The sequence below is a fragment of the Nerophis ophidion genome, linkage group LG01 (genome assembly GCF_033978795.1).
Source record: "Nerophis ophidion isolate RoL-2023_Sa linkage group LG01, RoL_Noph_v1.0, whole genome shotgun sequence".
In the NCBI taxonomy this organism is placed as follows: Eukaryota; Metazoa; Chordata; class Actinopteri; order Syngnathiformes; family Syngnathidae; genus Nerophis; species Nerophis ophidion.
The window spans coordinates 12,418,528-12,442,358 of record NC_084611.1 but is presented as its reverse complement, the minus strand read 5'-3'; the positions used below and the strand labels follow the sequence as shown (position 1 = coordinate 12,442,358).

The 23,831-nt window shown below is 37.5% G+C and overlaps 2 protein-coding genes across 3 annotated transcripts in view; both read left to right on the top strand.

The window, feature by feature from the left end:
• gstt1a (glutathione S-transferase theta 1a) overlaps nucleotides 1–15,532 on the top strand; it is a 32,202-nt gene extending 16,670 nt beyond the window's left edge. Inside the window, exon 5 of the mRNA XM_061896269.1 lies at nucleotides 15,235–15,532. Coding sequence (XP_061752253.1) covers nucleotides 15,235–15,435 — 201 coding nt within the window. The 3' untranslated portion in view covers nucleotides 15,436–15,532. The remainder of the gene's footprint in view (nucleotides 1–15,234) is intronic.
• A 2,966-nt stretch (nucleotides 15,533–18,498) lies between these two features.
• The window catches only part of p2rx7 (purinergic receptor P2X, ligand-gated ion channel, 7), a 28,025-nt gene continuing 22,692 nt past the window's right edge, over nucleotides 18,499–23,831 (top strand). The window contains exons 1-2 of one of the 2 annotated variants that reach the window (XM_061896250.1): nucleotides 18,499–18,699; nucleotides 18,820–18,967. In XM_061896250.1, the coding sequence (XP_061752234.1) occupies nucleotides 18,590–18,699; nucleotides 18,820–18,967 (258 nt within the window). In that variant the 5' untranslated portion in view covers nucleotides 18,499–18,589. The remainder of the gene's footprint in view (nucleotides 18,700–18,819; nucleotides 18,968–23,831) is intronic. The other variant, XM_061896257.1, reaches the window with a different exon arrangement.

Genomic DNA, 23,831 nt, shown 5'->3' with positions numbered 1-23,831 from the left:
TGTGGCTAAAGGCTAAAGCTTCCCACCTCCATCTTTCTACTTTGACTTCTCCATTATTAATTGAACAAATTGCAAAAGATGAGGCGACTTTTTACCACAATTTTCTCACCGAAAACTGTCGGTTGACAAGTGGTCGGGATTCATGTTGGCTTGACCGCTCTGATCCATAGTAAAGCTTCACTTCCGGGAATTTTAAACAAGGAATCACCGTGTGTTTGTGTGGCTAAAGGCTAAAGCTTCCCAACTCCATCTTTCTACTTTGACTTCTCCATTATTAATTGAAAAAATTGCAAAAGATGAGGCGACTTTTTACCACAATTTTCTCACCGAAAACTGTCGGTTGACAAGTGGTCGGGATCCATGTTGGCTTGACCGCTCTGATCCATAGTAAAGTTTCATCTCCAGGAATTTTAAACAAGGAATCACCGTGTGTTTGTGTGGCTAAAGGCTAAAGCTTCCCATCTCCATCTTTCTACTTTGACTTCTCCATTATTAATTGAAAAAATTGCAAAAGATGAGGCGACTTTTTACCACAATTTTCTCACCGAAAACTGTCGGTTGACAAGTGGTCGGGATCCATGTTGGCTTGACCGCTCTGATCCATAGTAAAGCTTCACTTCCGGGAATTTTAAACAAGGAATCACCGTGTGTTTGTGTGGCTAAAGGCTAAAAGCTTCCCACCTCCATCTTTCTACTTTGACTTCTCCATTATTAATTGAACAAATTGCAAAAGATGAGGCGACTTTTTACCACAATTTTCTCACCGAAAACTGTCGGTTGACAAGTGGTCGGGATTCATGTTGGCTTGACCGCTCTGATCCATAGTAAAGTTTCATCTCCAGGAATTTTAAACAAGGAATCACCATGTGTTTGTGTGGCTAAAGGCTAAAGCTTCCCATCTCCATCTTTCTACTTTGACTTCTCCATTATTAATTGAAAAAATTGCAAAAGATGAGGCGACTTTTTACCACAATTTTCTCACCGAAAACTTTCGGTTGACAAGTGGTCGGGATCCATGTTGGCTTGACCGCTCTGATCCATAGTAAAGCTTCACTTCCGGGAATTTTAAACAAGGAATCACCGTGTGTTTGTGTGGCTAAAGGCTAAAGCTTCCCAACTCCATCTTTCTACTTTGACTTCTCCATTATTAATTGAACAAATTGCAAAAGATGAGGCGACTTTTTACCACAATTTTCTCACCGAAAACTGTCGGTTGACAAGTGGTCGGGATTCATGTTGGCTTGACCACTCTGATCCATAGTAAAGCTTCACTTCCGGGAATTTTAAACAAAGAATCACCGTGTGTTTGTGTGGCTAAAGGCTAAAGCTTCCCAACTCCATCTTTCTACTTTGACTTCTCCATTATCAATTGAAAAAATTGGAAAAGATGAGGCGACTTTTTACCACAATTTTCTCACCGGAAACTGCCGGTTGACAAGTGGTCGGGATTCATGTTGGCTTGACCGCTCTGATCCATAGTAAAGCTTCACTTCCGGGAATTTTAAACAAGGAATCCCCGTGTGTTTGTGTGGCTAAAGGCTAAAGCTTCCCACCTCCATCTTTCTACTTTGACTTCTCCATTATTAATTGAAAAAATTGCAAAAGATGAGGCGACTTTTTACCACAATTTTCTCACCGGAAACTGTCGGTTGACAAGTGGTCGGGATCAGTGTTGGCTTGACCGCTCTGATCCATAGTGAAGCTTCACTTCTGGGAATTTTAAACAAAGAATCACCGTGTGTTTGTGTGGCTAAAGGCTAAAGCTTCCCAACTCCATCTTTCTACTTTGACTTCTCCATTATTAATTGAAAAAATTGCAAAAGATGAGGCGACTTTTTACCACAATTTTCTCACCGAAAACTGTCGGTTGACAAGTGGTCGGGATCCATGTTGGCTTGACCGCTCTGATCCATAGTAAAGCTTCACTTCCGGGAATTTTAAACAAGGAATCACAGTGTGTTTGTGTGGCTAAAGGCTAAAGCTTCCCAACTCCATCTTTCTACTTTGACTTCTCCATTATCAATTGAAAAAATTGGAAAAGATGAGGCGACTTTTTACCACAATTTTCTCACCGGAAACTGCCGGTTGACAAGTGGTCGGGATTCATGTTGGCTTGACCGCTCTGATCCATAGTAAAGCTTCACTTCCGGGAATTTTAAACAAGGAATCCCCGTGTGTTTGTGTGGCTAAAGGCTAAAGCTTCCCACCTCCATCTTTCTACTTTGACTTCTCCATTATTAATTGAAAAAATTGCAAAAGATGAGGCGACTTTTTACCACAATTTTCTCACCGAAAACTGTCGGTTGACAAGTGGTCGGGATTCATGTTGGCTTGACCGCTCTGATCCATAGTAAAGCTTCACTTCCGGGAATTTTAAACAAGGAATCACCGTGTGTTTGTGTGGCTAAAGGCTAAAGCTTCCCAACTCCATCTTTCTACTTTGACTTCTCCATTATTAATTGAAAAAATTGCAAAAGATGAGGCGACTTTTTACCACAATTTTCTCACCGAAAACTGCCGGTTGACAAGTGGTCGGGATCCATGTTGGCTTGACCGCTCTGATCCATAGTAAAGCTTCACTTCTGGGAATTTTAAACAAGGAATCACAGTGTGTTTGTGTGGCTAAAGGCTAAAAGCTTCCCACCTCCATCTTTCTACTTTGACTTCTCCATTATTAATTGAACAAATTGCAAAAGATGAGGCGACTTTTTACCACAATTTTCTCACCGAAAACTGTCGGTTGACAAGTTGTCGGGATTCATGTTGGCTTGACCGCTCTGATCCATAGTAAAGTTTCATCTCCAGGAATTTTAAACAAGGAATCACTGTGTGTTTGTGTGGCTAAAGGCTAAAAGCTTCCCACCTCCATCTTTCTACTTTGACTTCTCCATTATTAATTGAACAAATTGCAAAAGATGAGGCGACTTTTTACCACAATTTTCTCACCGAAAACTGTCGGTTGACAAGTGGTCGGGATTCATGTTGGCTTGACCGCTCTGATCCATAGTAAAGTTTCATCTCCAGGAATTTTAAACAAGGAATCACCGTGTGTTTGTGTGGCTAAAGGCTAAAGCTTCCCATCTCCATCTTTCTACTTTGACTTCTCCATTATTAATTGAAAAAATTGCAAAAGATGAGGCGACTTTTTACCACAATTTTCTCACCGAAAACTGTCGGTTGACAAGTGGTCGGGATTCATGTTGGCTTGACCGCTCTGATCCATAGTAAAGCTTCACTTCCGGGAATTTTAAACAAGGAATCACCGTGTGTTTGTGTGGCTAAAGGCTAAAGCTTCCCAACTCCATCTTTCTACTTTGACTTCTCCATTATTAATTGAAAAAATTGCAAAAGATGAGGCGACTTTTTACCACAATTTTCTCACCGAAAACTGCCGGTTGACAAGTGGTCGGGATTCATGTTGGCTTGACCACTCTGATCCATAGTAAAGCTTCACTTCCGGGAATTTTAAACAAGGAATCACCGTGTGTTTGTGTGGCTAAAGGCTAAAGCTTCCCAACTCCATCTTTCTACTTTGACTTCTCCATTATTAATTGAAAAAATTGCAAAAGATGAGGCGACTTTTTACCACAATTTTCTCACCGAAAACTGTCGGTTGACAAGTGGTCGGGATCCATGTTGGCTTGACCGCTCTGATCCATAGTAAAGCTTCACTTCCGGGAATTTTAAACAAGGAATCACCGTGTGTTTGTGTGGCTAAAGGCTAAAGCTCCCCAACTCCATCTTTCTACTTTGACTTCTCCATTATTAATTGAAAAAATTGCAAAAGATGAGGCGACTTTTTACCACAATTTTCTCACCGGAAACTGTCGGTTGACAAGTGGTCGGGATCCATGTTGGCTTGACCGCTCTGATCCATAGTAAAGCTTCACTTCTGGGAATTTTAAACAAGGAATCACCGTGTGTTTGTGTGGCTAAAGGCTAAAGCTCCCCAACTCCATCTTTCTACTTTGACTTCTCCATTATTAATTGAAAAAATTGCAAAAGATGAGGCGACTCTTTACCACAATTTTCTCACCGAAAACTGTCGGTTGACAAGTGGTCGGGATTCATGTTGGCTTGACCGCTCTGATCAATAGTAAAGTTTCATCTCCAGGAATTTTAAACAAGGAATCACCGTGTGTTTGTGTGGCTAAAGGCTAAAGCTTCCCATCTCCATCTTTCTACTTTGACTTCTCCATTATTAATTGAAAAAATTGCAAAAGATGAGGCGACTTTTTACCACAATTTTCTCACCGAAAACTGTCGGTTGACAAGTGGTCGGGATCCATGTTGGCTTGACCGCTCTGATCCATAGTAAAGCTTCACTTCCGGGAATTTTAAACAAGGAATCACCGTGTGTTTGTGTGGCTAAAGGCTAAAGCTTCCCAACTCCATCTTTCTACTTTGACTTCTCCATTATCAATTGAAAAAATTGGAAAAGATGAGGCGACTTTTTACCACAATTTTCTCACCGGAAACTGCCGGTTGACAAGTGGTCGGGATTCATGTTGGCTTGACCGCTCTGATCCATAGTAAAGCTTCACTTCCGGGAATTTTAAACAAGGAATCCCCGTGTGTTTGTGTGGCTAAAGGCTAAAGCTTCCCACCTCCATCTTTCTACTTTGACTTCTCCATTATTAATTGAACAAATTGCAAAAGATGAGGCGACTTTTTACCACAATTTTCTCACCGAAAACTGTCGGTTGACAAGTGGTCGGGATTCATGTTGGCTTGACCGCTCTGATCCATAGTAAAGCTTCACTTCCGGGAATTTTAAACAAGGAATCACCGTGTGTTTGTGTGGCTAAAGGCTAAAGCTTCCCAACTCCATCTTTCTACTTTGACTTCTCCATTATTAATTGAAAAAATTGCAAAAGATGAGGCGACTTTTTACCACAATTTTCTCACCGAAAACTGTCGGTTGACAAGTGGTCGGGATCCATGTTGGCTTGACCGCTCTGATCCATAGTAAAGTTTCATCTCCAGGAATTTTAAACAAGGAATCACCGTGTGTTTGTGTGGCTAAAGGCTAAAGCTTCCCATCTCCATCTTTCTACTTTGACTTCTCCATTATTAATTGAAAAAATTGCAAAAGATGAGGCGACTTTTTACCACAATTTTCTCACCGAAAACTGTCGGTTGACAAGTGGTCGGGATCCATGTTGGCTTGACCGCTCTGATCCATAGTAAAGCTTCACTTCCGGGAATTTTAAACAAGGAATCACCGTGTGTTTGTGTGGCTAAAGGCTAAAAGCTTCCCACCTCCATCTTTCTACTTTGACTTCTCCATTATTAATTGAACAAATTGCAAAAGATGAGGCGACTTTTTACCACAATTTTCTCACCGAAAACTGTCGGTTGACAAGTGGTCGGGATTCATGTTGGCTTGACCGCTCTGATCCATAGTAAAGTTTCATCTCCAGGAATTTTAAACAAGGAATCACCGTGTGTTTGTGTGGCTAAAGGCTAAAGCTTCCCATCTCCATCTTTCTACTTTGACTTCTCCATTATTAATTGAAAAAATTGCAAAAGATGAGGCGACTTTTTACCACAATTTTCTCACCGAAAATTTTCGGTTGACAAGTGGTCGGGATTCATGTTGGCTTGACCGCTCTGATCCATAGTAAAGTTTCATCTCCAGGAATTTTAAACAAGGAATCACCATGTGTTTGTGTGGCTAAAGGCTAAAGCTTCCCATCTCCATCTTTCTACTTTGACTTCTCCATTATTAATTGAAAAAATTGCAAAAGATGAGGCGACTTTTTACCACAATTTTCTCACCGAAAACTTTCGGTTGACAAGTGGTCGGGATCCATGTTGGCTTGACCGCTCTGATCCATAGTAAAGCTTCACTTCCGGGAATTTTAAACAAGGAATCACCGTGTGTTTGTGTGGCTAAAGGCTAAAGCTTCCCAACTCCATCTTTCTACTTTGACTTCTCCATTATTAATTGAACAAATTGCAAAAGATGAGGCGACTTTTTACCACAATTTTCTCACCGAAAACTGTCGGTTGACAAGTGGTCGGGATTCATGTTGGCTTGACCACTCTGATCCATAGTAAAGCTTCACTTCCGGGAATTTTAAACAAAGAATCACCGTGTGTTTGTGTGGCTAAAGGCTAAAGCTTCCCAACTCCATCTTTCTACTTTGACTTCTCCATTATCAATTGAAAAAATTGGAAAAGATGAGGCGACTTTTTACCACAATTTTCTCACCGGAAACTGCCGGTTGACAAGTGGTCGGGATTCATGTTGGCTTGACCGCTCTGATCCATAGTAAAGCTTCACTTCCGGGAATTTTAAACAAGGAATCCCCGTGTGTTTGTGTGGCTAAAGGCTAAAGCTTCCCACCTCCATCTTTCTACTTTGACTTCTCCATTATTAATTGAAAAAATTGCAAAAGATGAGGCGACTTTTTACCACAATTTTCTCACCGGAAACTGTCGGTTGACAAGTGGTCGGGATCCATGTTGGCTTGACCGCTCTGATCCATAGTGAAGCTTCACTTCCGGGAATTTTAAACAAGGAATCACCGTGTGTTTGTGTGGCTAAAGGCTAAAGCTTCCCAACTCCATCTTTCTACTTTGACTTCTCCATTATCAATTGAAAAAATTGGAAAAGATGAGGCGACTTTTTACCACAATTTTCTCACCGGAAACTGCCGGTTGACAAGTGGTCGGGATTCATGTTGGCTTGACCGCTCTGATCCATAGTAAAGCTTCACTTCTGGGAATTTTAAACAAAGAATCACCGTGTGTTTGTGTGGCTAAAGGCTAAAGCTTCCCAACTCCATCTTTCTACTTTGACTTCTCCATTATTAATTGAAAAAATTGCAAAAGATGAGGCGACTTTTTACCACAATTTTCTCACCGAAAACTGTCGGTTGACAAGTGGTCGGGATCCATGTTGGCTTGACCGCTCTGATCCATAGTAAAGCTTCACTTCCGGGAATTTTAAACAAGGAATCACAGTGTGTTTGTGTGGCTAAAGGCTAAAGCTTCCCAACTCCATCTTTCTACTTTGACTTCTCCATTATCAATTGAAAAAATTGGAAAAGATGAGGCGACTTTTTACCACAATTTTCTCACCGGAAACTGCCGGTTGACAAGTGGTCGGGATTCATGTTGGCTTGACCGCTCTGATCCATAGTAAAGCTTCACTTCCGGGAATTTTAAACAAGGAATCCCCGTGTGTTTGTGTGGCTAAAGGCTAAAGCTTCCCACCTCCATCTTTCTACTTTGACTTCTCCATTATTAATTGAAAAAATTGCAAAAGATGAGGCGACTTTTTACCACAATTTTCTCACCGAAAACTGTCGGTTGACAAGTGGTCGGGATTCATGTTGGCTTGACCGCTCTGATCCATAGTAAAGCTTCACTTCCGGGAATTTTAAACAAGGAATCACCGTGTGTTTGTGTGGCTAAAGCTTCCCAACTCCATCTTTCTACTTTGACTTCTCCATTATTAATTGAAAAAATTGCAAAAGATGAGGCGACTTTTTACCACAATTTTCTCACCGAAAACTGCCGGTTGACAAGTGGTCGGGATCCATGTTGGCTTGACCGCTCTGATCCATAGTAAAGCTTCACTTCTGGGAATTTTAAACAAGGAATCACAGTGTGTTTGTGTGGCTAAAGGCTAAAAGCTTCCCACCTCCATCTTTCTACTTTGACTTCTCCATTATTAATTGAACAAATTGCAAAAGATGAGGCGACTTTTTACCACAATTTTCTCACCGAAAACTGTCGGTTGACAAGTTGTCGGGATTCATGTTGGCTTGACCGCTCTGATCCATAGTAAAGTTTCATCTCCAGGAATTTTAAACAAGGAATCACTGTGTGTTTGTGTGGCTAAAGGCTAAAAGCTTCCCACCTCCATCTTTCTACTTTGACTTCTCCATTATCAATTGAAAAAATTGGAAAAGATGAGGCGACTTTTTACCACAATTTTCTCACCGAAAACTGTCGGTTGACAAGTGGTCGGGATTCATGTTGGCTTGACCGCTCTGATCCATAGTAAAGTTTCATCTCCAGGAATTTTAAACAAGGAATCACCGTGTGTTTGTGTGGCTAAAGGCTAAAGCTTCCCAACTCCATCTTTCTACTTTGACTTCTCCATTATTAATTGAAAAAATTGCAAAAGATGAGGCGACTTTTTACCACAATTTTCTCACCGAAAACTGCCGGTTGACAAGTGGTCGGGATTCATGTTGGCTTGACCACTCTGATCCATAGTAAAGCTTCACTTCCGGGAATTTTAAACAAGGAATCACCGTGTGTTTGTGTGGCTAAAGGCTAAAGCTCCCCAACTCCATCTTTCTACTTTGACTTCTCCATTATTAATTGAAAAAATTGCAAAAGATGAGGCGACTTTTTACCACAATTTTCTCACCGGAAACTGTCGGTTGACAAGTGGTCGGGATCCATGTTGGCTTGACCGCTCTGATCCATAGTAAAGCTTCACTTCCGGGAATTTTAAACAAGGAATCACCGTGTGTTTGTGTGGCTAAAGGCTAAAGCTTCCCAACTCCATCTTTCTACTTTGACTTCTCCATTATTAATTGAAAAAAATTGCAAAAGATGAGGCGACTTTTTACCACAATTTTCTCACCGAAAACTGCCGGTTGACAAGTGGTCGGGATTCATGTTGGCTTGACCACTCTGATCCATAGTAAAGCTTCACTTCTGGGAATTTTAAACAAGGAATCACCGTGTGTTTGTGTGGCTAAAGGCTAAAGCTCCCCAACTCCATCTTTCTACTTTGACTTCTCCATTATTAATTGAAAAAATTGCAAAAGATGAGGCGACTTTTTACCACAATTTTCTCACCGAAAACTGTCGGTTGACAAGTGGTCGGGATCCATGTTGGCTTGACCGCTCTGATCCATAGTAAAGCTTCACTTCCGGGAATTTTAAACAAGGAATCACCGTGTGTTTGTGTGGCTAAAGGCTAAAGCTCCCCAACTCCATCTTTCTACTTTGACTTCTCCATTATTAATTGAAAAAATTGCAAAAGATGAGGCGACTTTTTACCACAATTTTCTCACCGGAAACTGTCGGTTGACAAGTGGTCGGGATCCATGTTGGCTTGACCGCTCTGATCCATAGTAAAGCTTCACTTCCGGGAATTTTAAACAAGGAATCACCGTGTGTTTGAGTGGCTAAAGGCTAAAGCTTCCCAACTCCATCTTTCTACTTTGACTTCTCCATTATTAATTGAAAAAAATTGCAAAAGATGAGGCGACTTTTTACCACAATTTTCTCACCGAAAACTGCCGGTTGACAAGTGGTCGGGATTCATGTTGGCTTGACCACTCTGATCCATAGTAAAGCTTCACTTCTGGGAATTTTAAACAAGGAATCATCGTGTGTTTGTGTGGCTAAAGGCTAAAGCTCCCCAACTCCATCTTTCTACTTTGACTTCTCCATTATTAATTGAAAAAATTGCAAAAGATGAGGCGACTTTTTACCACCATTTTCTCACCGAAAACTGTCGGTTGACAAGTGGTCGGGATTCATGTTGGCTTGACCGATCTGATCCATAGTAAAGTTTCATCTCCAGGAATTTTAAACAAGGAATCACCATGTGTTTGTGTGGCTAAAGGCTAAAGCTTCCCATCTCCATCTTTCTACTTTGACTTCTCCATTGTTAATTGAAAAAATTGCAAAAGATGAGGCGACTTTCTACCACAATTTTCTCACCGAAAACTGTCGGTTGACAAGTGGTCGGGATTCATGTTGGCTTGACCGCTCTGATCCATAGTAAAGCTTCACTTCCGGGAATTTTAAACAAGGAATCACCGTGTGTTTGTGTGGCTAAAGGCTAAAGCTTCCCAACTCCATCTTTCTACTTTGACTTCTCCATTATTAATTGAAAAAATTGCAAAAGATGAGGCGACTTTTTACCACCATTTTCTCACCGAAAACTGTCGGTTGACAAGTGGTCGGGATTCATGTTGGCTTGACCGCTCTGATCCATAGTAAAGTTTCATCTCCAGGAATTTTAAACAAGGAATCACCATGTGTTTGTTTGGCTAAAGGCTAAAGCTTCCCATCTCCATCTTTCTACTTTGACTTCTCCATTGTTAATTGAAAAAATTGCAAAAGATGAGGCGACTTTTTACCACAATTTTCTCACCGAAAACTGTCGGTTGACAAGTGGTCGGGATTCATGTTGGCTTGACCGCTCTGATCCATAGTAAAGCTTCACTTCCGGGAATTTTAAACAAGGAATCACCGTGTGTTTGTGTGGCTAAAGGCTAAAGCTTCCCAACTCCATCTTTCTACTTTGACTTCTCCATTATCAATTGAAAAAATTGCAAAAGATGAGGCGACTTTTTACCACAATTTTCTCACCGAAAACTGCCGGTTGACAAGTGGTCGGGATCCATGTTGGCTTGACCGCTCTGATCCATAGTAAAGCTTCACTTCCGGGAATTTTAAACAAGGAATCACCGTGTGTTTGAGTGGCTAAAGGCTAAAGCTTCCCAACTCCATCTTTCTACTTTGACTTCTCCATTATTAATTGAAAAAAATTGCAAAAGATGAGGCGACTTTTTACCACAATTTTCTCACCGAAAACTGCCGGTTGACAAGTGGTCGGGATTCATGTTGGCTTGACCGCTCTGATCCATAGTAAAGCTTCACTTCCGGGAATTTTAAACAAGGAATCACCGTGTGTTTGTGTGGCTAAAGGCTAAAGCTTCCCACCTCCATCTTTCTACTTTGACTTCTCCATTATTAATTGAAAAAATTTCAAAAGATGAGGCGACTTTTTACCACAATTTTCTCACCGAAAACTGTCGGTTGACAAGTGGTCGGGATTCATGTTGGCTTGACCGCTCTGATCCATAGTAAAGCTTCACTTCTGGGAATTTTAAACAAGGAATCCCCGTGTGTTTGTGTGGCTAAAGGCTAAAGCTTCCCATCTCCATCTTTCTACTTTGACTTCTCCATTATTAATTGAAAAAATTGCAAAAGATGAGGCGACTTTTTACCACAATTTTCTCACCGAAAACTGTCGGTTGACAAGTGGTCGGGATCCATGTTGGCTTGACCGCTCTGATCCATAGTAAAGCTTCACTTCCGGGAATTTTAAACAAGGAATCACCGTGTGTTTGTGTGGCTAAAGGCTAAAGCTTCCCAACTCCATCTTTCTACTTTGACTTCTCCATTATTAATTGAAAAAATTGCAAAAGATGAGGCGACTTTTTACCACAATTTTCTCACCGAAAACTGTCGGTTGACAAGTGGTCGGGATTCATGTTGGCTTGACCACTCTGATCCATAGTAAAGCTTCACTTCCGGGAATTTTAAACAAGGAATCCCCGTGTGTTTGTGTGGCTAAAGGCTAAAGCTTCCCAACTCCATCTTTCTACTTTGACTTCTCCATTATTTATTGAAAAAATTGCAAAAGATGAGGCGACTTTTTACCACAATTTTCTCACCGAAAACTGTCGGTTGACAAGTGGTCGGGATTCATGTTGGCTTGACCGCTCTGATCCATAGTAAAGCTTCACTTCTGGGAATTTTAAACAAGGAATCCCCGTGTGTTTGTGTGGCTAAAGGCTAAAGCTTCCCATCTCCATCTTTCTACTTTGACTTCTCCATTATTAATTGAAAAAATTGCAAAAGATGAGGCGACTTTTTACCACAATTTTCGCACCGAAAACTGTCGGTTGACAAGTGGTCGGGATCCATGTTGGCTTGACCGCTCTGATCCATAGTAAAGCTTCACTTCCGGGAATTTTAAACAAGGAATCACCGTGTGTTTGTGTGGCTAAAGGCTAAAGCTTCCCAACTCCATCTTTCTACCTTGACTTCTCCATTATTAATTGAAAAAATTGCAAAAGATGAGGCGACTTTTTACCACAATTTTCTCACCGAAAACTGTCGGTTGACAAGTGGTCGGGATTCATGTTGGCTTGACCACTCTGATCCATAGTAAAGCTTCACTTCCGGGAATTTTAAACAAGGAATCCCCGTGTGTTTGTGTGGCTAAAGGCTAAAGCTTCCCAACTCCATCTTTCTACCTTGACTTCTCCATTATTAATTGAAAAAATTGCAAAAGATGAGGCGACTTTTTACCACCATTTTCTCACCGAAAACTGTCGGTTGACAAGTGGTCGGGATTCATGTTGGCTTGACCGCTCTGATCCATAGTAAAGTTTCATCTCCAGGAATTTTAAACAAGGAATCACCATGTGTTTGTGTGGCTAAAGGCTAAAGCTTCCCATCTCCATCTTTCTACTTTGACTTCTCCATTGTTAATTGAAAAAATTGCAAAAGATGAGGCGACTTTCTACCACAATTTTCTCACCGAAAACTGTCGGTTGACAAGTGGTCGGGATTCATGTTGGCTTGACCACTCTGATCCATAGTAAAGCTTCACTTCCGGGAATTTTAAACAAGGAATCACCGTGTGTTTGTGTGGCTAAAGGCTAAAGCTTCCCAACTCCATCTTTCTACTTTGACTTCTCCATTATCAATTGAAAAAATTGCAAAAGATGAGGCGACTTTTTACCACAATTTTCTCACCGAAAACTGCCGGTTGACAAGTGGTCGGGATCCATGTTGGCTTGACCGCTCTGATCCATAGTAAAGCTTCACTTCCGGGAATTTTAAACAAGGAATCACCGTGTGTTTGAGTGGCTAAAGGCTAAAGCTTCCCAACTCCATCTTTCTACTTTGACTTCTCCATTATTAATTTAAAAAAATTGCAAAAGATGAGGCGACTTTTTACCACAATTTTCTCACCGAAAACTGCCGGTTGACAAGTGGTCGGGATTCATGTTGGCTTGACCGCTCTGATCCATAGTAAAGCTTCACTTCCGGGAATTTTAAACAAGGAATCACCGTGTGTTTGTGTGGCTAAAGGCTAAAGCTTCCCACCTCCATCTTTCTACTTTGACTTCTCCATTATTAATTGAAAAAATTGCAAAAGATGAGGCGACTTTTTACCACAATTTTCTCACCGAAAACTGTCGGTTGACAAGTGGTCGGGATTCATGTTGGCTTGACCACTCTGATCCATAGTAAAGCTTCACTTCCGGGAATTTTAAACAAGGAATCCCCGTGTGTTTGTGTGGCTAAAGGCTAAAGCTTCCCAACTCCATCTTTCTACTTTGACTTCTCCATTATTTATTGAAAAAATTGCAAAAGATGAGGCGACTTTTTACCACAATTTTCTCACCGAAAACTGTCGGTTGACAAGTGGTCGGGATTCATGTTGGCTTGACCGCTCTGATCCATAGTAAAGCTTCACTTCTGGGAATTTTAAACAAGGAATCCCCGTGTGTTTGTGTGGCTAAAGGCTAAAGCTTCCCATCTCCATCTTTCTACTTTGACTTCTCCATTATTAATTGAAAAAATTGCAAAAGATGAGGCGACTTTTTACCACAATTTTCTCACCGAAAACTGTCGGTTGACAAGTGGTCGGGATCCATGTTGGCTTGACCGCTCTGATCCATAGTAAAGCTTCACTTCCGGGAATTTTAAACAAGGAATCACCGTGTGTTTGTGTGGCTAAAGGCTAAAGCTTCCCAACTCCATCTTTCTACTTTGACTTCTCCATTATTAATTGAAAAAATTGCAAAAGATGAGGCGACTTTTTACCACAATTTTCTCACCGAAAACTGTCGGTTGACAAGTGGTCGGGATTCATGTTGGCTTGACCGCTCTGATCCATAGTAAAGCTTCACTTCTGGGAATTTTAAACAAGGAATCCCCGTGTGTTTGTGTGGCTAAAGGCTAAAGCTTCCCATCTCCATCTTTCTACTTTGACTTCTCCATTATTAATTGAAAAAATTGCAAAAGATGAGGCGACTTTTTACCACAATTTTCTCACCGAAAACTGTCGGTTGACAAGTGGTCGGGATCCATGTTGGCTTGACCGCTCTGATCCATAGTAAAGCTTCACTTCCGGGAATTTTAAACAAGGAATCACCGTGTGTTTGTGTGGCTAAAGGCTAAAGCTTCCCAACTCCATCTTTCTACTTTGACTTCTCCATTATTAATTGAAAAAATTGCAAAAGATGAGGCGACTTTTTACCACAATTTTCTCACCGAAAACTGTCGGTTGACAAGTGGTCGGGATTCATGTTGGCTTGACCACTCTGATCCATAGTAAAGCTTCACTTCCGGGAATTTTAAACAAGGAATCCCCGTGTGTTTGTGTGGCTAAAGGCTAAAGCTTCCCAACTCCATCTTTCTACTTTGACTTCTCCATTATTAATTGAAAAAATTGCAAAAGATGAGGCGACTTTTTACCACCATTTTCTCACCGAAAACTGTCGGTTGACAAGTGGTCGGGATTCATGTTGGCTTGACCGCTCTGATCCATAGTAAAGTTTCATCTCCAGGAATTTTAAACAAGGAATCACCATGTGTTTGTGTGGCTAAAGGCTAAAGCTTCCCATCTCCATCTTTCTACTTTGACTTCTCCATTGTTAATTGAAAAAATTGCAAAAGATGAGGCGACTTTCTACCACAATTTTCTCACCGAAAACTGTCGGTTGACAAGTGGTCGGGATTCATGTTGGCTTGACCGCTCTGATCCATAGTAAAGCTTCACTTCCGGGAATTTTAAACAAGGAATCACAGTGTGTTTGTGTGGCTAAAGGCTAAAGCTTCCCAACTCCATCTTTCTACTTTGACTTCTCCATTATCAATTGAAAAAATTGCAAAAGATGAGGCGACTTTTTACCACAATTTTCTCACCGAAAACTGTCGGTTGACAAGTGGTCGGGATTCATGTTGGCTTGACCGCTCTGATCCATAGTAAAGCTTCACTTCTGGGAATTTTAAACAAGGAATCACCGTGTGTTTGTGTGGCTAAAGGCTAAAAGCTTCCCAACTCCATCTTTCTACTTTGACTTCTCCATTATTAATTGAACAAATTGCAAAAAAATTCAGATGTCCAGAATACTGTGTAATTATGCGGTTAAAGCAGACGACTTTTAGCTGTGTGTGTGTTCGCAGCGCTAATATTTCCCAACAGTCCGTGACGTCACGCGGTACACGTCAGCATTCTGCCACGTTTTCAACAGGACACTTCACCGGGAAATTTTAAAATTGCAATTTAGTAAACTAAAAAGGCCGTATCGGCATGTGTTGCAATGTTAATATTTCATCATTGATATATAAACTATCAGACTGCGTGGTCGGTAGTAGTGGCTTTCAGTAGGTCTTTAAACGGGAAGTGCGATGTTTACAAACGTGTCGTCGTCCCGGCAGCCCGTGGGCAGCGGCCTGGACGTGTTTGCGGGCCGTCCCAAGCTGGTGGCGTGGCGGGAAGGCTTGAAGGCGGAGTTTGGAGCGGAGCTGCTGGACGAAGTGGACCAGGCCATCATGGCGACGGGAAGTCTGCCGCGGACGCTGCAGCAGAGCAAAGGCATGGAAATGCTCCGACCCAAGTTCTCCAAGATGTTCTCCTGAGGGGCGTGGCCACACGTCACATGACCATAATTAATGAAAGGTCATGTGACCTCTGCACACAACTATGGTCTAAGAAATAAAAGTGAGACAAAAATTGTTCCCGATGAGACTCAACTGATTTCCTGCAGGGAAATATATCCGAGCTGCTCGTCACATGGACAGATGATCTTTGTTAGGGGAAGACAAGTTTTTTTAAAATGAAATATTAATCTATTACAATAATATCATCTTTAAAGATGATCTTTGTTAGAGGAAGACATGTGCTTTTATAAAATAGTCATCCTCGTATTAGAATCTTTACAGATTATATTTGTTAGAGGAAGACCAGTGTTTATTAAATATTCATACTTACATTAATATATTTATAGATGATCTTTGTTAGAGGAAGACCTTTTTATTTTTTATTTTTTTAAATATCCATCTTTACTCAAATTAATATAATCTGTATAGATTATCTTTGTTAGAAGACCAGTGTTTTTATTAAATATTCACCTTTACTCAAATTAAATAGATGATCTTTGTTAGAGGAAGACCAGTGTTGTTGTTTTTTTAAATATTCATCCTTATTAAAATTAATATAATCTTTGTTGAAGGAAGATCAGTTTTTTTAATGAAAAATGTGTCTTTAAATTAGTATAACCTTTATAGATTACATTAATTTATCTTAAAAATGATAAAAAAACGTGATATATTTAAGGGCATATTAACATGAACACATCTTAAAAATGACAGAACTGATGGATTTAGGAGTGACTTAATTTAAGCTTGATTTAAAAATGATCCGTCCATCCATCCATTTCCTACCGCAAAGCATGATACATTTAAGGGCAAATTAACAACTTATTTTACAAATGATAAAACTGCTGGATTTAGGAGTAACTAAATTTAAGCTCAATTTAAAAATAAAAGTATGATACATTCAACTTAACTTAAAAATGATAAAAATATACATTTAAGGGCGAATCAACATGAATTTATTTTAAAAATAAAAGATTCATTTAAGAGCAAATGAACATTAATTTAACTATGAAATGATTACAAATATACATTCAAGAGCAAATTAACAAACTTATTTTAAAAATGACATATGTATGATACATTTAAGAGCAAATTAACATTAACTTAAAAATTATTAAAAAAATATACATTTAAGAGCAAATTAACTTAAAATTATTTTAAAAATGTTAATATACATTTAAGAGCAAATTAACTATTTAAAAAATGATAAAAGTATGATACATTAAAGGGCAAATTAACATTTACTTAAAAACTATAAAAATATACATTTAAGAGCGAATTAACATTAATTTATTTTAAAAATAATACAAGTAAATACATTTAAGAGCAAATTAAAATTAACTTAAAAATTATTTAAAAATTTACATTCAAGAGCAAATTAACTAATTTTAAAAATGACAAATGTATGATACATTTAAGTGCAAATTAACAAACGTAACTTAAAAAATTATAAAAGTATGATGAACTTAAGGGCAAATTAACATTAACTTATAAAAATGATACAAGTATGATACATTTAAGAGCAAATTAACATTTAATTATTTTAAAAATTATAAAAGTAAGATACATTTAAGAGAAAATTAACATTAACTTAAAAATAATTTAAAAAATATACATTTAAGAGCAAATTAACATAAAATTATTTTTGAAAATGTTAATATACATTTAAGAGCAAATTAAATTAAAAAAAAAATTGATAAAAGTATGATACATCAAAGGGCAAATTAACATTAACTTAACTTAAAAACTATAAAAATGTACTTTTAAGAGCGAATTAACATTAACTTGTTTTCAAAATAATAAAAGTAGAAACATTTAGGGGCAAATTAACATTAACTTAAAAATTATTAAAACATTTACATTCATGAGCAAATTAATAAACTTATTTTAAAATGACAAATGTATGATACATTTAAGTGCAAATTAACAAACGTAAATTAAAAATGATAAAAGTATGATACACTTAAGGGCAAATTAACATTAACTTATTCTAAAAATGATACAAGTATGATATATTTAAGAGCAAATTAACATTAACTTAAAAATGATTAAAAATATATACATTTAAAAACAAATGAACATAAAATTATTCTAAAAATGTTAATATACATTTAAGAGCAAATTAACTTTAAATCATTTTAAAAATGATAAAAGTAAGATACATCTAAGGGCAAATTAACATAAACTTAAAAAATATAAAAAATATACATTTAAGTGCGAATTAACATTAACTTATTTAAAACACAATGAAAGTAAATACATCTAAGAGCAAATTAACATTAATTTAAAAATTATTAAAAAATATACATTCAAGAGCAAATTAGCAAACTTATTTTAAAAATGACAAATGTATGATACATTTAAGTGCAAATTAACAAACGTAACTTAATAACTATAAAAGTATGATACACTTAAGGGCAAATTAACATTAACTTATTCTAAAAATTATACCTTAACTTAAGAGCAAATTACCATTAACTTAAAAATGATTAAAAAATATACGTTTAAGAGCAAATTAACTTTAAATTATTATAAAAATGATACAAGTATGATACATTTAAGAGCAAATTAACTTTAAATTATTATAAAAATGATACAAGTATGATACATTTAAGAGCAAATTAACATTAACTTAAAAATGATAAAAAAATATACATTTAAGAGCAAATTAACAAAATTATTTTTAAAATGTCATATGTTTAAGAGCAAATTAACTTTAAATTATTTTAAAAATGATAAAAGTATGATACATTTCAGAGCCAATTAACATTAACTTAAAAATGATAAAAATACATTTAAGAGCAAATTAACTTTAAATTATTTTAAAAATGATAAAAGTATGATACATTTCAGAGCCAATTAACATTAACTTAAAAATGATAAAAATACATTTAAGAGCAAATTAACTTAAAGTGATTAAAAATATATACATTTAAGAGCAAATGAACCCTAACTTATCTTAAAAACGGTCAAACTGATGGATTTCGGATAAACTTACTTCAAACTTAATTTACAAACGCTTCTCCATCCTGCCAATCAAAGGCGCGTGATGACGTAGCTCCCAGAACACGTGACCCGCCTGCAGGGCCGGAAGAGGAGCACTCCTCGTGCACGCGAGCGGGAGCGCGCACACGCCATGGCATGCCCACTGTGCACGTACGAAACCAACAAGCTGGTCCGGATCCACAGCGTCCGGCTGGGGTCGCTGAAGTGGAGCCTGAACGCAACCATCCTGCTCGGCATCTGGTCAGACACACACTCATCCACTCATCCACTCATCCATTCATCCACTCATTGATGCTAATTAGCGTGAATGTAGAACACGTGACACTGATTAAAAAAGTCGGACTTGTGTGCGCATGTCAGCTTGATGATGTTGTGGAACCGGAAGTACCAACACTTTGATCAGGTGGTCAGCTCCGTCACCGCCAAGGTGAAGGGCGTGGCCAGGATGCACCTGCCCGGCCAGGGGGGCGTGGTCTGGGATGTGGCCGACTACAGCGGACTGTCGCAGGTGAAAGAACACGTGACTCTGTTGCTATTACGTCATGTTTGTTATTGATCTCGTTTTGAAAGTGATCATTTCTATCATGGATCATATTTTAAAAGTGATCATATATAAAAATGATGTAATTGTTACTATTTCTTCTTGACAATCTTGATGAATAGTGTGATTGTGTGTGTGTGACACTGTGACCTTTGTGTTTCCATGGCAACACACACACACACGGACAGTAGTTTATTGTGTGTGTTTCTAATTTGATATCGACATATTTGTAAATGGTATCACATGATATCAACATGTTAGTACCTGGTATCACATGTTCTAATTTGATATCAACATGTTTGTTACTGGGATCACATAGTATGAACATGGTATCACCATTTTCTAATTTGATATCAACATATATCTAACTGGTATCACATGATATCAACATGTTATTACCAGGTACAACCATGTTCTAGTTTGATATCAACAGATTTGTAAATGGTATCACATGATATCAACATGTTAGTACCGGGTATCAACATGTTCTAATTTGACATCAACATGTTTGTTGCTGGGATCACATGTAAATAATATCACATGATATCAACTTGTTAGTACCGGGTATCAACATGTTTGTTACTGGGATCACACAGTATGAACATGTGATCACCCGGTATCACCAATTTCTAATTTGATATCAACATATATGTAACTGTTATCACATGATATCAACATGTTATTAACAGGTACAACCATGTTCTAGTTTGATATCAATAGATTTGTAAATGGTATCACATGTTAGTACCGGGTATCAACATGTTCTAATTTGATATCAACATGTTTGTTGCTGGGATCACATGTAAATAATATCACATGATATCAACATGTTAGTACCGGGTAGCAACATGTTCTAATTTGATATCAACATGTTTGTTACTGGGATCACACAGTATGAACATGTTATCACCCGGTATCACCAATTTCTAATTTGATATCAACATATATGTAACTGGTATCACATGATATCAACATGTTATTAACAGGTACAACCATGTTCTAGTTTGATATCAACAGATTTGTAAATGCTATCACATGATATCAACTTGTTAGTACCGGGTATCAACATGTTCTAATTTGATATCAACATGTTTGTTACTGGGATCACATGTAAACGGTATCACATGATATAAACATGTTAGTACCAGGTATCAAAATGTTCTAATTTGATATCAACATGTTTGTTACTGGGATCACATAGTATTACAGCCCTTTGAGACACTAGTGATTTAGGGCTATATAAATAATCATTGATTGATTGATTGATTGATATTAACATCTTCTAATTTGATATCAAAATATTTGTAACAGGTATCACAAAATATCAACATGTTAACACCTCGTATCATCACGTTTTTTATTGGCGTCGGCTGATATCAACATGTCAGCACTTTGTATTACCATGTTTGAACATGATATCAACACGATTGTAACTTGTATAAAATGATATCAACATGATAGCACCTGGCATCACCTTGTTTAAAGTGATCATCTATGAAAATGTTGTAATTGTTACTATTTCTTCTTGACAATCGTGATGAATAGTGTGATTGTGTGTGTGTGACACTGTGACCTTTGTGTTTCCATGGCAACACACACACACACACACACACACACACACACACACACACAATTTTGTTTCTAATTTGATATCAACAGATTTGTAAATGGTATCACATGATATCAACATGTTAGTACCTGGTATCACATGTTCTAATTTGATATCAACATGCTTGTTACTGGGATCACATAGTATGAACATGTTATCACCCGGTATCACCAATTTCGAATTTGATATCAACATATACGTAACTGGTATCACATGATATCAACATGTTAGTACCGGGTATCAACATGTTCTAATTTGATATCAACATGTTTGTTACTGGGATCACACAGTATGAACATGTTATCACCCGGTATCACCAATTTCTAATTTGATCTCAACATATATGTAAATGGTATCACATGATATCAACATGTTATTACCGTGTACAACCATGTTCTAATTTGATATCAACATATACGTAACTGGTATCACATGATATCAACATGTTAGTACCGGGTATCAACATGTTCTAATTTGATATCAACATGTTTGTTACTGGGATCACACAGTATGAACATGTTATCACCCGGTATCACCAATTTCTAATTTGATATCAACATATATGTAAATGGTATCACATGATATCAACATGTTATTACCGTGTACAACCATGTTCTAATTTGATGTCAACAGATTTGTAAATGCTATCACATGATATCAACATGTTAGTACCGGGTATCAACATGTTCTAATTTGATATCAACATGTTTGTTGCTGGGATCACATGTAAACTGTATTACATGATATCAACATGTTAGTACCGGGTATCAACATGTTCTAATTTGACATCAACATGTTTGTTACTGGGATCACATAGTATGAACATGTTATCACCCGGTATCACCAATTTTTAATTTGATATCAACATATATGTAACTGGTATCACATGATATCAACATGTTATTACCGTGTACAACCATGTTGTAGTTTGATATCAACAGATTTGTAAATGGTATCACATGATATCAACATGTTAGTACCGGGTATCAACATGTTCTAATTTGATATCAACATGTTTGTTACTGGGATCACACAGTATGAACATGTTATCACCCGGTATCACCAATTTCTAATTTGATCTCAACATATATGTAAATGGTATCACATGATATCAACATGTTATTACCGTGTACAACCATGTTCTAATTTGATATCAACAGATTTGTATATGCTATCACATGATATCAACATGTTAGTACCGGGTATCAACATGTTCTAATTTGATATGACCATGTTTGTTGCTGGGATCACGTGTAAACTGTATCACATGATATCAACATGTTAGTACCGGGTATCAACATGTTCTAATTTGACATCAACATGTTTGTTACTGGGATCACATAGTATGAACATGTTATCACCCGGTATCACCAATTTTTAATATGATATCAACATATATGTAACTGGTATCACATGATATCAACATGTTATTACCGTGTACAACCATGTTGTAGTTTGATATCAACAGATTTGTAAATGGTATCACATGATATCAACATGTTAGTACCGGGTATCAACATGTTCTAATTTGATAACATGTTTGTTATCACCCGGTATGACCAATTTTTGATTTGATATCAACATATATGTAAAAGGTATCACATGATATCAACATGTTATTACCAGGTACAGCCATGTTCTAGTTTGATATCAACAGATTTGTAAATGCTATCACATGATATCAACATGTTAGTACCGGGTATCAACATGTTCTAATTTGATATCAACATGTTTGTTGCTGGGATCACATGTTAATAATATCACATGATATCAACATGTTAGTACCGGGTATCAACATGTTTGTTACTGGGATCACATAGTATTACAGCCCTTTGAGACACTAGTGATTTAGGGCTATATAAATAATCATTGATTGATTGATTGATTGATTGATTGATATTAACATGTTCTAATTTGATATCAAAATATTTGTAACAGGTATCATAAAATATCAACATGTTAACACCTCGTATCATCACGTTTTTTATTGCCGTCGTCTGATATCAACATGTCAGCACTTTGTATTACCATGTTTGAACATGATATCAACATGATTGCTACTTGGATCAAATGATATCAACATGTTAGCACCTGGCATCACCTTGTTTAAAGTGATCATCTATGAAAATGTTGTAATTGTTACTATTTCTTCTTGACAATCGTGATGAATAGTGTGATTGTGTGTGTGTGACACTGTGACCTTTGTGTTTCCATGGCAACACACACACACACACACACACACACACACACACACACACACACACACACACACACACACACACAAAATTTTGTTTCTAATTTGATATCAACAGATTTGTAAATGGTATCACATGATATCAACATGTTAGTACCTGGTATCACATGTTTTAATTTGATATCAACATGCTTGTTACTGGGATCACATAGTATGAACATGTTATCATCCGGTATCACCAATTTCGAATTTGATATCAACATATACGTAACTGGTATCACATGATATCAACATGTTAGTACCGGGTATCAACATGTTCTAATTTGATATCAACATGTTTGTTACTGGGATCACACAGTATGAACATGTTATCACCCGGTATCACCAATTTCTAATTTGATCTCAACATATATGTAAATGGTATTACATGATATCAACATGTTATTACTGTGTACAACCATGTTCTAATTTGATATCAACAGATTTGTAAATGCTATCACATGATATCAACATGTTAGTACCGGGTATCAACATGTTCTAATTTGATATAAACATGTTTGTTGCTGGGATCACGTGTAAACTGTATCACATGATATCAACATGTTAGTACCGGGTATCAACATGTTCTAATTTGACATCAACATGTTTGTTACTGGGATCACATAGTATGAACATGTTATCACCCGGTATCACCAATTTTTAATATGATATCAACATATATGTAACTGGTATCACATGATATCAACATGTTATTACCGTGTACAACCATGTTGTAGTTTGATATCAACAGATTTGTAAATGGTATCACATGATATCAACATGTTAGTACCGGGTATCAACATGTTCTAATTTGATATCAACATGTTTGTTAGTGGGATCACATGTAAATGGTATCACATGATATCAATATGTTAGTACCGGGTATCAACATGTTCTAATTTGATATCAACATGTTTGTTACTGGGATCACACAGTATGAACATGTGATCACCCGGTATCACCAATTTCTAATTTGATATCAACATATA